General features: G+C 44.7%; 1 protein-coding gene across 3 annotated transcripts in view; it reads right to left on the minus strand.

Annotated features, from left to right (window-relative positions):
• The window catches only part of als2a (alsin Rho guanine nucleotide exchange factor ALS2 a), an 88,085-nt gene that overhangs the window by 25,246 nt on the left and 47,183 nt on the right, over positions 1 to 15,656 (minus strand). For 2 of the 3 annotated variants that reach the window (XM_031805807.1, XM_031805806.1), the window contains 8 exons: positions 13,899 to 13,966; positions 12,937 to 13,003; positions 11,981 to 12,153; positions 11,427 to 11,492; positions 11,212 to 11,310; positions 4,159 to 4,323; positions 1,199 to 1,310; positions 383 to 460 (listed from right to left, as the gene is read on the minus strand). In XM_031805807.1, the coding sequence (XP_031661667.1) occupies positions 383 to 460; positions 1,199 to 1,310; positions 4,159 to 4,323; positions 11,212 to 11,310; positions 11,427 to 11,492; positions 11,981 to 12,153; positions 12,937 to 13,003; positions 13,899 to 13,966 (828 nt within the window). Of the gene's footprint in view, positions 1 to 382; positions 461 to 1,198; positions 1,311 to 4,158; positions 4,324 to 11,211; positions 11,311 to 11,426; positions 11,493 to 11,980; positions 12,154 to 12,936; positions 13,004 to 13,898; positions 13,967 to 14,008; positions 15,201 to 15,656 lie in introns of those variants that run through there. The other variant, XM_031805808.1, reaches the window with a different exon arrangement.

Consider the following 15,656-nt stretch of genomic DNA (forward strand, 5'->3'; position numbering starts at 1 on the left):
TGGTCTAGGAACAGTGGGTTAACTGGCCTAGGAACAGTGGGTTAACTGGCCTAGAAACAGTGGGTTAACTGGCCTAGAAACAGTGGGTTAACTGGCCTAGGAACAGTGGGTTAACTGGCCTAGGAACAGTGGGTTGACTGGCCTAGAAACAGTGGGTTAACTGGCCTAGGAACAGTGGGTTAACTGGCCTAGGAACAGTGGGTTAACTGGCCTAGGAACAGTGGGTTAACTGGCCTAGAAACAGTGGGTTAACTGGCCTAGAAACAGTGGGTTAACTGGCCTAGGAACAGTGGGTTAACTGGTCTAGGAACAGTGGGTTAACTGGCTTATTCAACACTCTAACCACTAGGCTACCCCGCATCCCTCTCGATCTATACCTTACCTTGCCATTAGGGGTCCAGTCTTCTGAGAACTCTCCCTCAAAAGCTGTGTCATCATCAGACACTAGCAGACCAGTACCCTAACAGAGAAAATAATACATTCACCATTGAGATCAAGTTAGATAGGAAGGGTTGAGGGTAGCTGAAGAATGGGATTAAAAACAAACATATAAACTAGGTTGTGACAGTAAAATGTATATAGTATGTATAAACAGGAAGTAGAAGCCTAAGTGTTGTTGTTTATTAGTTTACTCCAATTAGAAGAGGGATGGTAGGGTTATGGGACAATAATAAAGGAAAATATATATACAGTATATTAATATATATTTACCCCCCCCCGAAATATACAGTGCCTTGCGAAAGTATTCGCTCGAGCTGTTCTGCAAGGAGGAATGGGGAAAAAATGTCAGTCTCTCGATGTGCAAAACTGATAGAGACATACCCCAAGCGACTTACAGCTGTAATCGCAGCAAAAGGTGGCGCTACAAAGTATTAATTTAAGGGGGCTGAATAATTTTGCACGCACAATTTTTCAGTTTTTGATTTGTTAAAAAAGTTTGAAATATCCAATAAATGTCGTTCCACTTCATGATTGTGTCCCACTTGTTGTTGATTCTTCACAAAAAAATACAGTTTTATATCTTTATGTTTGAAGCCTGAAATGTGGCAAAAGGTCGCAAAGTTCAAGGGGGCCGAATACTTTCGCAAGGCACTGTATATGAGGGATTGGAAATAATGCAGATAATTACATTGATAGAAATCACAATCTATTTGCAATATTAAAGCTGATCTACAGCCTAAAAGATATAATGACTCACCATCATCTTGTTGTCACTGAAGGTCCCTTCATAGTAAAGACCAAACTGAGTGACTACCACACCACTGCCTTGTCGCTGGTCATCAGACCACAGGCCCATGTACTTCTCTCCTCTGAAACAAGACAGATAGACTGGAGCAAAGCAGAGCAGCAACCTGAGACCAGGCTATTCAACCACAGACCCGAGACCAGGCTATTCAACCACAGACCCGAGACCAGGCTATTCAACCACAGACCCGAGACCAGGCTATTCAACCACAGACCCGAGACCAGGCTATTCAACCACAGACCCGAGACCAGGCTATTCAACCACAGACCCGAGACCAGGCTATTCAACCACAGACCCGAGACCAGGCTATTCAACCACAGACCCGAGACCAGGCTATTCAAATCAAATCAAAATCAAATCAAATCAAATTTATTTGCCACATACACATGGTTAGCAGATGTTAATGCGAGTGTAGCGAAATGCTTGTGCTTCTAGTTCCGACAATGCAGTAATAACGAACAAGTAATCTAACTAACAATTCCAAAAAAAACTACTGTCTTATACACAGTGTAAGGGGATAAAGAATATGTACATAAGGATATATGAATGAGTGATGGTACAGAGCAGCATAGGCAAGATACAGTAGATGATATCGAGTACAGTATATACATATGAGATGAGTATGTAAACCAAGTGGCATAGTTAAAGTGGCTAGTGATACATGTATTACATAAGGATGCAATAGATGATATAGAGTACAGTATATACATATGCATATGCGATGAATAATGTAGGGTAAGTAACATTATATAAGGTAGCATTGTTTAAAGTGGCTAGTGATATATTTACATCATTTCCCATCAATTCCCATGATTAAAGTGGCTGGAGTTGAGTCAGTGTCATTGACAGTGTGTTGGCAGCAGCCACTCAATGTTAGTGGTGGCTGTTTAACAGTCTGATGGCCTTGAGATAGAAGCTGTTTTTCAGTCTCTCGGTCCCAGCTTTGATGCACCTGTACTGACCTCGCCTTCTGGATGACAGCGGGGTGAACAGGCAGTGGCTCGGGTGGTTGATGTCCTTGATGATCTTTATGGCCTTCCTGTAGCATCGGGTGGTGTAGGTGTCCTGGAGGGCAGGTAGTTTGCCCCCGGTGATGCGTTGTGCAGACCTCACTACCCTCTGGAGAGCCTTACGGTTGAGGGCGGTGCAGTTGCCATACCAGGCGGTGATACAGCCCGCCAGGATGCTCTCGATTGTGCATCTGTAGAAGTTTGTGAGTGCTTTTGGTGACAAGCCGAATTTCTTCAGCCTCCTGAGGTTGAAGAGGCGCTGCTGCGCCTTCTTCACGATGCTGTCTGTGTGAGTGGACCAATTCAGTTTGTCTGTGATGTGTATGCCGAGGAACTTAAAACTTGCTACCCTCTCCACTACTGTTCCATCGATGTGGATGCGGGGGTGTTCCCTCTGCTGTTTCCTGAAGTCCACAATCATCTCCTTAGTTTTGTTGACGTTGAGTGTGAGGTTATTTTCCTGACACCACACTCCGAGGGCCCTCACCTCCTCCCTGTAGGCCGTCTCGTCGTTGTTGGTAATCAAGCCTACCACTGTTGTGTCGTCCGCAAACTTGATGATTGAGTTGGAGGCGTGCGTGGCCACGCAGTCGTGGGTGAACAGGGAGTACAGGAGAGGGCTCAGAACGCACCCTTGTGGGGCCCCAGTGTTGAGGATCAGCGGGGAGGAGATGTTGTTGCCTACCCTCACCACCTGGGGGCGGCCCGTCAGGAAGTCCAGTACCCAGTTGCACAGGGCGGGGTCGAGACCCGGGGTCTCGAGCTTGATGACGAGCTTGGAGGGTACTATGGTGTTGAATGCCGAGCTGTAGTCGATGAACAGCATTCTCACATAGGTATTCCTCTTGTCCAGATGGGTTAGGGCAGTGTGCAGTGTGGTTGAGATTGCATCGTCTGTGGACCTATTTGGGCGGTAAGCAAATTGGAGTGGGTCAAGGGTGTCAGGTAGGGTGGAGGTGATATGGTCCTTGACTAGTCTCTCAAAGCACTTCATGATGACGGATGTGAGTGCTACGGGGCGGTAGTCGTTTAGCTCAGTTACCTTAGCTTTCTTGGGAACAGGAACAATGGTGGCCCTCTTGAAGCATGTGGGAACAGCAGACTGGTATAGGGATTGGTTGAATATGTCCGTAAACACACCGGCCAGCTGGTCTGCGCATGCTCTGAGGGCGCGGCTGGGGATGCCGTCTGGGCCTGCAGCCTTGCGAGGGTTAACACGTTTAAATGTCTTACTCACTTCGGCTGCAGTGAAGGAGAGACCGCATGTTTTCGTTGCAGGCCGTGTCAGTGGCACTGTATTGTCCTCAAAGCGGGCAAAAAAGTTGTTTAGTCTGCCTGGGAGCAAGACATCCTGGTCCGTGACTGGGCTGGGTTTCTTCCTGTAGTCCGTGATTGACTGTAGACCCTGCCACATGCCTCTTGTGTCTGAGCCGTTGAATTGAGATTCTACTTTGTCTCTGTACTGGCGCTTAGCTTGTTTGATAGCCTTGCGGAGGGAATAGCTGCGCTGTTTGTATTCAGTCATGTTACCAGACACCTTGCCCTGATTAAAAGCAGTGGTTCGCACCTTCAGTTCCACACGAATGCTGCCATCAATCTACGGTTTCTGGTTGGGGAATGTTTTAATCGTTGTTATGGGAACGACATCTTCAACGCACGTTCTAATGAACTCGCACACCGAATCAGCGTATTCGTCAATGTTGTTGGCTGACGCAATACGAAACATCTCCCATTCAACCACAGATCTGAGACCAGGCTATTCAACCACAGATCTGAGACCAGGCTTTTCAACCACAGAACTGAGAACTTTTCAACTACAGCTGTACGTTTGTATCAACAGATCTGAGACCAGGCTAAGAAACCACAGATGACAAATCAAGTCAATCAAGCGCTGTACTATACCTAGTGATGTCATCAAACACTCCATATCCCATCTTCTTGTCTTGAAGCCACTGGCCAACGAACACACTGGAAGAAGAGCCAATCAGCTTCCCAGAGCTCAGCATCCCATGGCCCTGACGGATGTTCTCATGGAAGGATCCCTCATACACCTGGCCTGTAGCATACCTGGAAAGAACTACAATCATTCACCTGTAACATACCTGGAGAGAACTACAATCATACACCTGACCTGTAGCATACCTGGAGAGAACTACAATCATACACCTGACCTGTAGCATACCTGGAGAGAACTACAATCATACACCTGACCTGTAACATACCTGGAGAGAGCTACAATCATTCACCTGTAACATACCTGGAGAGAACTACAATCATACACCTGTAACATACCTGGAGAGAACTACAATCATACACCTGTAACATACCTGGAGAGAACTACAATCATACACCTGTAACATACCTGGAGAGAACTACAATCATACACCTGTAACATACCTGGAGAGAACTACAATCATACACCTGTAACATACCTGGAGAGAACTACAATCATACACCAGTAACATACCTGGAGAGAAATACAATCATACACCTGACCTGTAACATGCCTGGAGAGAACTATAATCATACACCTGACTTGTAGCATGCCTGGAGAGAACAACAATCATACACCAGTAACATATCTGGAGAGAAATACAATCATACACCTGACCTGTAGCATACCTGGAGAGAGCTACAATCATTCACCTGTAACATACCTGGAGAGAACTACAATCATTCACCTGACCTGTAACATACCTGGAGAGAACTACAATCATACACCTGTAACATACCTGGAGAGAACTACAATCATACACCTGACCTGTAACATACCTGGAGAGAGCTACAATCATTCACCTGTAACATACCTGGAGAGAACTACAATCATACACCTGACCTGTAACATACCTGGAGAGAACTACAATCATACACCTGACCTGTAACATACCTGGAGAGAAATATAATCATACACCTGACCTGTAGCATACCTGGAGAGAACAACAATCATACCTGGAGAGAACTACAATCATACACCTGTAGCATACCTGGAGAGAACTACAATCATACACCTGTAACATACCTGGAGAGAACTAGAATCATACACCTGTCTGTAGCATACCTGTAGAGAACTACAATCATACACATGACCTGTAGCGAACTACAATCATACACCTGACCTGTAGCATACCTGGAGAGAACTACAATCATACACCTGTAACATACCTGGAGAGAACTACAATCATACCTGGAGAGAACTATAATCATACACCTGTAACATACCTGGAGAGAACTAGAATCATACACCTGTCTGTAGCATACCTGTAGAGAACTACAATCATACACCTGACCTATAGCGAACTACAATCATACACCTGTAACATACCTGTAGAGAACTACAATCATACACCTGTAACATACCTGTAGAGAACTACAATCATACACCTGACCTGTAGCGAACTACAATCATACACCTGACCTGTAGCATACCTGGAGAGAACTATAATCATACACCTGACTTGTAGCATGCCTGGAGAGAACTACAATCATACACCAGTAACATATCTGGAGAGAACTACAATCATACACCTGACCTGTAACATGCCTGGAGAGAACTACAATCATACACCTGACCTGTAGCATACCTGGAGAGAGCTACAATCATTCACCTGTAACATACCTGGAGAGAACTACAATCATTCACCTGACCTGTAACATACCTGGAGAGAACTACAATCATACACCTGACCTATAGCGAACTACAATCATACACCTGTAACATACCTGGAGAGAACTATATCATACACCTGTAACATACCTGGAGAGAACTACAATCATACACCTGTAACATACCTGGAGAGAACTACAATCATTCACCTGTAACATAACTGGAGAGAACTACAATCATACACCTGACCTGTAGCATACCTGGAGAGAGCTACAATCATTCACCTGTAACATACCTGGAGAGAACTACAATCATTCACCTGACCTGTAACATACCTGGAGAGAACTACAATCATACACCTGACCTATAGCGAACTACAATCATACACCTGTAACATACCTGGAGAGAACTATATCATACACCTGTAACATACCTGGAGAGAACTATATCATACACCTGTAACATACCTGGAGAGAACTACAATCATACACCTGTAACATACCTGGAGAGAACTACAATCATACCTGGAGAGAACTACAATCATACACCTGTAACATACCTGGAGAGAACTACAATCATACACCTGTAGCATACCTGGAGAGAACTACAATCATACACCTGACCTGTAGCATACCTGGAGAGAACTACAATCATACACCTGACCTGTAGCATACCTGGAGAGAGCTACAATCATACACCTGACCTGTAACATACCTGTAGAGAACTACAATCATACACCTGTAACATACCTGGAGAGAACTACAATCATACACCTGTAGCATACCTGTAGAGAACTACAATCATACACCTGTAGCATACCTGGAGAGAACTACAATCATACACCTGTAGCATACCTGTAGAGAACTACAATCATACACCTGACCTGTAGCATACCTGGAGAGAACTACAATCAAACACCTGTAACATACCTGGAGAGAACTACAATCATACACCTGACCTGTATCATACCTGCAGAGAACTACAATCATACACCTGACCTGTAGCATACCTGGAGAGAGCTACAATCATACACCTGACCTGTAGCATACCTGGAGAGAACTACAATCATACACCTGACCTGTAGCATACCTGGAGAGAACTACAATCATACCTGGAGAGAACTACAATCATTCACCTGACCTGTAACATACCTGGAGAAAACTACAATCATACACCTGACCTATAGCGAACTACAATCATACACCTGTAACATACCTGGAGAGAACTATATCATACACCTGTAACATACCTGGAGAGAACTACAATCATACACCTGTAACATACCTGGAGAGAACTACAATCATACCTGGAGAGAACTACAATCATTCACCTGTAACATAACTGGAGAGAACTACAATCATACACCTGACCTGTAGCATACCTAGAGAGAACTACAATCATACACCTGACCTGTAGCATACCTGGAGAGAACTACAATCATACACCTGACCTGTAGCATACCTGGAGAGAACTACAATCATACACCTGACCTGTAGCATACCTGGAGAGAACTACAATCATACACCTGTAGCATACCTGGAGAGAACTACAATCATACACCTGTAACATACCTGTAGAGAACTACAATCATACACCTGTAACATACCTGGAGAGAACTACAATCATACACCTGTAACATACCTGTAGAGAACTACAATCATACACCTGTAGCATACCTGTAGAGAACTACAATCATACACCTGTAACATACCTGGAGAGAACTACAATCATACACCTGTAACATACCTGGAGAGAACTACAATCATACACCTGTAACATACCTGGAGAGAACTACAATCATACACCTGTAACATACCTGGAGAGAACTACAATCATACACCTGTAGCATACCTGTAGAGAACTACAATCATACACCTGTAACATACCTGGAGAGAACTACAATCATACACCTGTAACATACCTGGAGAGAACTACAATCATACACCTGTAACATACCTGGAGAGAACTACAATCATACACCTGTAACATACCTGGAGAGAACTACAATCATACACCTGTAACATACCTGGAGAGAAATACAATCATACACCTGTAACATACCTGGAGAGAACTACAATCATACACCTGTAACATACCTGGAGAGAACTACAATCATACACCTGTAACATACCTGGAGAGAACTACAATCATACACCTGTAACATATCTGGAGAGAACTACAATCATACACCTGTAACATACCTGGAGAGAACTACAATCATACACCTGTAACATACCTGGAGAGAACTACAATCATACACCTGTAACATATCTGGAGAGAACTACAATCATACACCTGTAACATACCTGGAGAGAACTACAATCATACACCTGTAACATACCTGGAGAGAACTACAATCATACACCTGTAACATACCTGGAGAGAACTACAATCATACACCAGTAACATACCTGGAGAGAACTACAATCATACACCAGTAACATACCTGGAGAGAACTACAATCATACACCTGTAACATACCTGGAGAGAACTACAATCATACACCTGTAACATACCTGGAGAGAACTACAATCATACACCTGTAACATACCTGGAGAGAACTACAATCATACACCTGTAACATACCTGGAGAGAACTACAATCATACACCAGTAACATACCTGGAGAGAAATACAATCATACACCTGACCTGTAACATGCCTGGAGAGAACTACAATCATACACCTGAACTGTAACATACCTGGAGAGAACTATAATCATACACCTGACTTGTAGCATGCCTGGAGAGAACTACAATCATACACCAGTAACATATCTGGAGAGAACTACAATCATACACCTGACCTGTAACATACCTGGAGAGAACTACAATCATACACCTGACCTGTAGCATACCTGGAGAGAGCTACAATCATTCACCTGTAACATACCTGGAGAGAACTACAATCATTCACCTGACCTGTAACATACCTGGAGAGAACTACAATCATACACCTGACCTATAGCGAACTACAATCATACACCTGTAACATACCTGGAGAGAACTATATCATACACCTGTAACATACCTGGAGAGAACTACAATCATACACCTGTAACATACCTGGAGAGAACTACAATCATACACCTGACCTGTAGCATACCTGGAGAGAACTACAATCAAACACCTGTAACATACCTGGAGAGAACTACAATCATACACCTGACCTGTATCATACCTGCAGAGAACTACAATCATACACCTGACCTGTAGCATACCTGGAGAGAGCTACAATCATACACCTGACCTGTAGCATACCTTGAGAGAACTACAATCATACACCTGACCTGTAGCATACCTGGAGAGAACTACAATCATACCTGGAGAGAACTACAATCATTCACCTGACCTGTAACATACCTGGAGAGAACTACAATCATACACCTGACCTATAGCGAACTACAATCATACACCTGTAACATACCTGGAGAGAACTATATCATACACCTGTAACATATCTGGAGAGAAATACAATCATACACCTGTAACATACCTGGAGAGAACTACAATCATACACCTGTAACATACCTGGAGAGAACTACAATCATACCTGGAGAGAACTACAATCATTCACCTGTAACATAACTGGAGAGAACTACAATCATACACCTGACCTGTATCATACCTGCAGAGAACTACAATCATACACCTGACCTGTAGCATACCTGGAGAGAGCTACAATCATACACCTGACCTGTAGCATACCTGGAGAGAACTACAATCATACACCTGGCCTGTAGCATACCTGGAGAGAACTACAATCATACCTGGAGAGAACAACAATCATACACCTGACCTGAACACAGTAACTCCCTGTCTGTAGTATATACAGGTGAACACAGTAACTCCCTGTCTGTAGTATATACAGGTGAACACAGTAACTCCCTGTCTGTAGTATATACAGGTGAACACAGTAACTCCCTGTCTGTAGTATATACAGGTGAACACAGTAGCTCCCTGTCTGTAGTATATACAGGTGAACACAGTAACTCCCTGTCTGTAGTATATACAGGTGAACACAGTAACTCCCTGTCTGTAGTATATACAGGTGAACACAGTAACTCCCTGTCTGTAGTATATACAGGTGAACACAGTAACTCCCTGTCTGTAGTATATACAGGTGAACACAGTAACTCCCTGTCTGTAGTATATACAGGTGAACACAGTAACTCCCTGTCTGTAGTATATACAGGTGAACACAGTAACTCCCTGTCTGTAGTATATACAGGTGAACACAGTAACTCCCTGTCTGTAGTATATACAGGTGAACACAGTAACTCCCTGTCTGTAGTATATACAGGTGAACACAGTAACTCCCTGTCTGTAGTATATACAGGTGAACACAGTAACTCCCTGTCTGTAGTATATACAGGTGAACACAGTAGCTCCCTGTCTGTAGTATATACAGGTGAACACAGTAACTCCCTGTCTGTAGTATATACAGGTGAACACAGTAGCTCCCTGTCTGTAGTATATACAGGTGAACACAGTAACTCCCTGTCTGTAGTATATACAGGTGAACACAGTAACTCCCTGTCTGTAGTATATACAGGTGAACACAGTAACTCCCTGTAGTATATACAGGTGAACACAGTAACTCCTTGTAGTATATACAGGTGAACACAGTAACTCCCTGTCTGTAGTATATACAGGTGAACACAGTAGCTCCCTGACTGTAGTATATACAGGTGAACACAGTAACTCCCTGTAGTATATACAGGTGAACACAGTAGCTCCCTGTCTGTAGTATATACAGGTGAACACAGTAGCTCCCTGACTGTAGTATATACAGGTGAACACAGTAACTCCCTGTAGTATATACAGGTGAACACAGTAGCTCCCTGTCTGTAGTATATACAGGTGAACACAGTAGCTCCCTGTCTGTAGTATATACAGGTGAACACAGTAACTCCCTGTAGTATATACAGGTGAACACAGTAACTCCCTGTCTGTAGTATATACAGGTGAACACAGTAACTCCCTGTAGTATATACAGGTGAACACAGTAACTCCCTGTCTGTAGTATATACAGGTGAACACAGTAACTCCCTGTAGTATATACAGGTGAACACAGTAACTCCCTGTAGTATATACAGGTGAACACAGTAACTCCCTGTAGTATATACAGGTGAACACAGTAACTCCCTGTCTGTAGTATATACAGGTGAACACAGTAACTCCCTGTAGTATATACAGGTGAACACAGTAACTCCCTGTCTGTAGTATATACAGGTGAACACAGTAGCTCCCTGTCTGTAGTATATACAGGTGAACACAGTAACTCCCTGTAGTATATACAGGTGAACACAGTAACTCCCTGTAGTATATACAGGTGAACACAGTAACTCACCTGTATGTCCCAAAGCCATGCATCTTCCCATCTCTCCAGTGGCCCTGGTAACGATCACTCTTGTTGAGGATCTTGTTTGGCATTATACCGTCTCCATAGCTACAGGCACAAGAGACAAAAACACAGTGGTTACAACATCTGCATGTTGACCTCTCACACTGCCTGGTTTAACCACTGTGAACTCTGAACTATGCATTAATCGGGCTAACACTGACCCGTCCTCCAGTCCTTGTTTAAAGGTCCCTGTGAACTTTCTGCCATCTGGCCATTTCATGATCCCTCTGTTCGAAAAAGAAGAAGACAATCTGTCAACACAAACAAAACAAAAAGTGTAGTTTGGCCTTATTATACAATAATGCAGAATTGTATGTTAAGGATAGACCTACTAGAAAGTGTAAATAATCTAGCTAATACAAACGATTGGTTTTAGAACACCTTCAGTTCCCTGTTCTCTGTAAGGTTCTCTGTAAGGTTCTCTGTAAAGTTCTCTGTAAAGTTCTCTGTAAAGTTCTCTGTAAAGTTCTCTGTAAGGTTCTCTGTAAGGTTCTCTGTAAGGTTCTCTGTAAGGTTCTCTGTAAAGTTCTCTGTAAGGTTCTCTGTAAGGTTCTCTGTAAAGTTCTCTGTAAGGTTCTCTGTAAAGTTCTCTGTAAAGTTCTCTGTAAAGTTCTCTGTAAGGTTCTCTGTAAGGTTCTCTGTAAGGTTCTCTGTAAGGTTCTCTGTAAGGTTCTCTGTAATGTTGTCCGTAAACCCGTCCCTCCTTTAGACTCACTTGCCGTGGGGTTTGCCAGACAGCCAGCGGCCTGAGTAGGAGGCATCCTTCAGACGTAGGTCTTTGTAGAAGATGTAGGAGGCGGTACGAGAGACAGCGGGGACCCCAGGACCGCTCCCCTCTCCGGTCAACACCGCCTCCACGGCCTGGTTAATAGCCCTCAGCCACTTAGCCTAGAGGGACAGAGGGACACAGTGGGATAACACGTCCACCTTAAGAGTCAAAGACAGCTGTGGTTAGTCTGATGTGGATATACTGGGAGAGTTGGGATTATGAGGTATGTCAACCAGACACTACACTGAGAGCTGTACCTTCTCCTGAGGAGAGTTGGGATTATGAGGTGTGTCAACCAGACACTAGACTGAGAGCTGTACCTTCTCCTGAAGAGAGGATGCTATCAGAGTTGGGATTATGAGGTATGTCAACCAGACACTACACTGAGAGCTGTCCCTTCTCCTGAGGAGAGGATGCTATCAGAGTTGGGATTATGAGGTGTGTCAACCAGACACTACACTGAGAGCTGTCCCTTCTCCTGAGGAGAGGATGCTATCAGAGTTGGGATTATGAGGTATGTCAACCAGACACTACACTGAGAGCTGTCCCTTCTCCTGAGGAGAGGATGCTATCAGAGTTGGGATTATGAGGTGTGTCAACCAGACACTAGACTGAGAGCTGTACCTTCTCCTGAGCTGAGGATGCTATCAGAGTTGGGATTATGAGGTATGTCAACCAGACACTACACTGAGAGCTGTACCTTCTCCTGAGGAGAGTTGGGATTATGAGGTGTGTCAACCAGACACTAGACTGAGAGCTGTACCTTCTCCTGAAGAGAGGATGCTATCAGAGTTGGGATTATGAGGTGTGTCAACCAGACACTACACTGAGAGCTGTACCTTCTCCTGAGGAGAGTTGGGATTATGAGGTGTGTCAACCAGACACTAGACTGAGAGCTGTACCTTCTCCTGAGCTGAGGATGCTATCAGAGTGAAGCTCTCCTCTGGAGTTGTCACCTTAATTCCATACCTGGGGGGCAGAAGAAGACAACATTAAATAGAACAGAGATTTAAAAACAAGCTTTCTAGGGGTGTTGGTCGGATTTGCGTTTATCGTCAAAGGAATGAGCGTTTCACCAAGGCCTGTACTCTGGAGCGGGATCGATTTGGAGGTGGAGGGTCCGTCATGGTCTGGGGCGGTGTGTCACAGCATCATCGGACTGTAACGCTGTGCGTTACAGGGAAGACGTCCTTCTCCTTCATGTGGTACCCTTCCTGCAGGCTCATCCTGACATGACACTCCAGCATGACAATGTCACCAGCCATACTGCTCGTTCTGTGCGTGATTTCCTGCAGACAGGAATGTGAGTATTCTGCCATGGCCAGTGAAGAGCCGAGATCTCAATCCCATTTAGCACGTCTGTGACCTGTTGGATCGGAGGGTGAGGGCTAAGGCCATTCCCCCTCAGAAATGTCTGGGAACTTGCAGGTGCTTTGGTGGAAGAGTGGGGTAACATCTCACAGCAAGAGCTGGCAAATCTGGTGCAGTCCATGAGGAGGAGATGCACTGCAGGACTTAATGCAGTTGGTGGCCACAACAGATACTGACTTTTTACTTTTGATTTTGACCCCCCCCCCCCCCCTTTGTTCAGGGACACATTATAAAAAAATTGTTAGTCACATGTCTGTGGAACTTGTTCAGTTTATGTCTCAGTTGTTGAATCTTGTTATGTTCATAGACATATTTACACATGTTCAGTTTGCTGAAAATAAACACAGTTGAAAGGACGTTTATTTTTTGAGCTGAGTTTACATTAGTTATTGATTAGTCTGGTGTTACCAGACCTCAACCCCATACTCTCCCTTGCTAGAACAGGCTAGTCAGTTATTGGTTGACAGAAGGATAGCAGGTAGACTAAACTTACAGGTTCCTGCTGGCAGTGATGGGTTCCACCCAGAGAGTAGCCAGGGAGTAGACATGATGAGATGAGAACTGGAGGGAGACAGAACAGTGATGAGTTCCACCCAGAGAGTGGCCAGGGAGTAGACATGATGAGATGAGAACTGGAGGGAGACAGAACAGTGATTGGTTCCACCCAGAGAGTGGCCAGGGAGTAGACATGATGAGATGAGAACTGAAGGGAGACAGAACAGTGATGTCAGTGATTGGTTCCACCCAGAGAGTGGCCAGGGAGTAGACATGATGAGATGAGAACTGAAGGGAGACAGAACAGTGATGTCAGTGATTGGTTCCACCCAGAGAGTGGCCAGGGAGTAGACATGATGAGATGAGAACTGAAGGGAGACAGAACAGTGATGTCAGTGATTGGTTCCACCCAGAGAGTGGCCAGGGAGTAGACATGATGAGATGAGAACTGAAGGGAGACAGAACAGTGATTGGTTCCACCCAGAGAGTGGCCAGGGAGTAGACATGATGAGATGAGAACTGAAGGGAGACAGAACAGTGATTGGTTCCACCCAGAGAGTGGCCAGGGAGTAGACATGATGAGATGAGAACTGAAGGGAGACAGAACAGTGATTGGTTCCACCCAGAGAGTGGCCAGGGAGTAGACATGATGAGATGAGAACTGAAGGGAGACAGAACAGTGATTGGTTCCACCCAGAGAGTGGCCAGGGAGTAGACATGATGAGATGAGAACTGAAGGGAGACAGAACAGTGATTGGTTCCACCCAGAGAGTGGCCAGGGAGTAGACATGATGAGATGAGAACTGAAGGGAGACAGAACAGTGATTGGTTCCACCCAGAGAGTGGCCAGGGAGTAGACATGATGAGATGAGAACTGAAGGGAGACAGAACAGTGATTGGTTCCACCCAGAGAGTGGCCAGGGAGTAGACATGATGAGATGAGAACTGAAGGGAGACAGAACAGTGATTGGTTCCACCCAGAGAGTGGCCAGGGAGTAGACATGATGAGATGAGAACTGAAGGGAGACAGAACAGTGATTGGTTCCACCCAGAGAGTGGCCAGGGAGTAGACATGATGAGATGAGAACTGAAGGGAGACAGAACAGTGATTGGTTCCACCCAGAGAGTGGCCAGGGAGTAGACATGATGAGATGAGAACTGAAGGGAGACAGAACAGTGATTGGTTCCACCCAGAGAGTGGCCAGGGAGTAGACATGATGAGATGAGAACTGAAGGGAGACAGAACAGTGATTGGTTCCACCCAGAGAGTAGCCAGGGAGTAGACATGATGAGATGAGAACTGTGATGTCAGAGTGCAGTCGATTTTTATGTTTCACATGTTTCAAACAAACAAGCAGAACAAGCAGAACATGCAGAAGTCAAGCAGAACAAGCAGAAGTCAAGCAGAACAAGCAGAAGTCAAGCAGACCAAGCAGACCAAGCAGAAGTCAAGCAGAACAAGCAGAACAAGCAGAACAAGCAGAACAAGCAGAACAAGCAGAATTCCACGTGTTACAGGATGACTTGCCTCTGGTAACACAAATCTACAATGAGTGCACAAAACATTAGGAACACCTTCCTAATATTGAGTTGAACCCCCTTTCCCCCTTTTCCCCCCTTTTGCCCTCAGAACAGCCTCAATTCATCGGGCCATGGACTCTACAAGGTGTTGATAGCGTTCCACAGGGATGCTGGTCCATGTTGACTCTACAAGGTGTTGATAGCGTTCCACAGGGATGCTGGGCCCATGTTGACT

Source organism: Oncorhynchus kisutch, linkage group LG26, assembly GCF_002021735.2.
Source record: "Oncorhynchus kisutch isolate 150728-3 linkage group LG26, Okis_V2, whole genome shotgun sequence".
NCBI classification, from domain to species: Eukaryota; Metazoa; Chordata; class Actinopteri; order Salmoniformes; family Salmonidae; genus Oncorhynchus; species Oncorhynchus kisutch.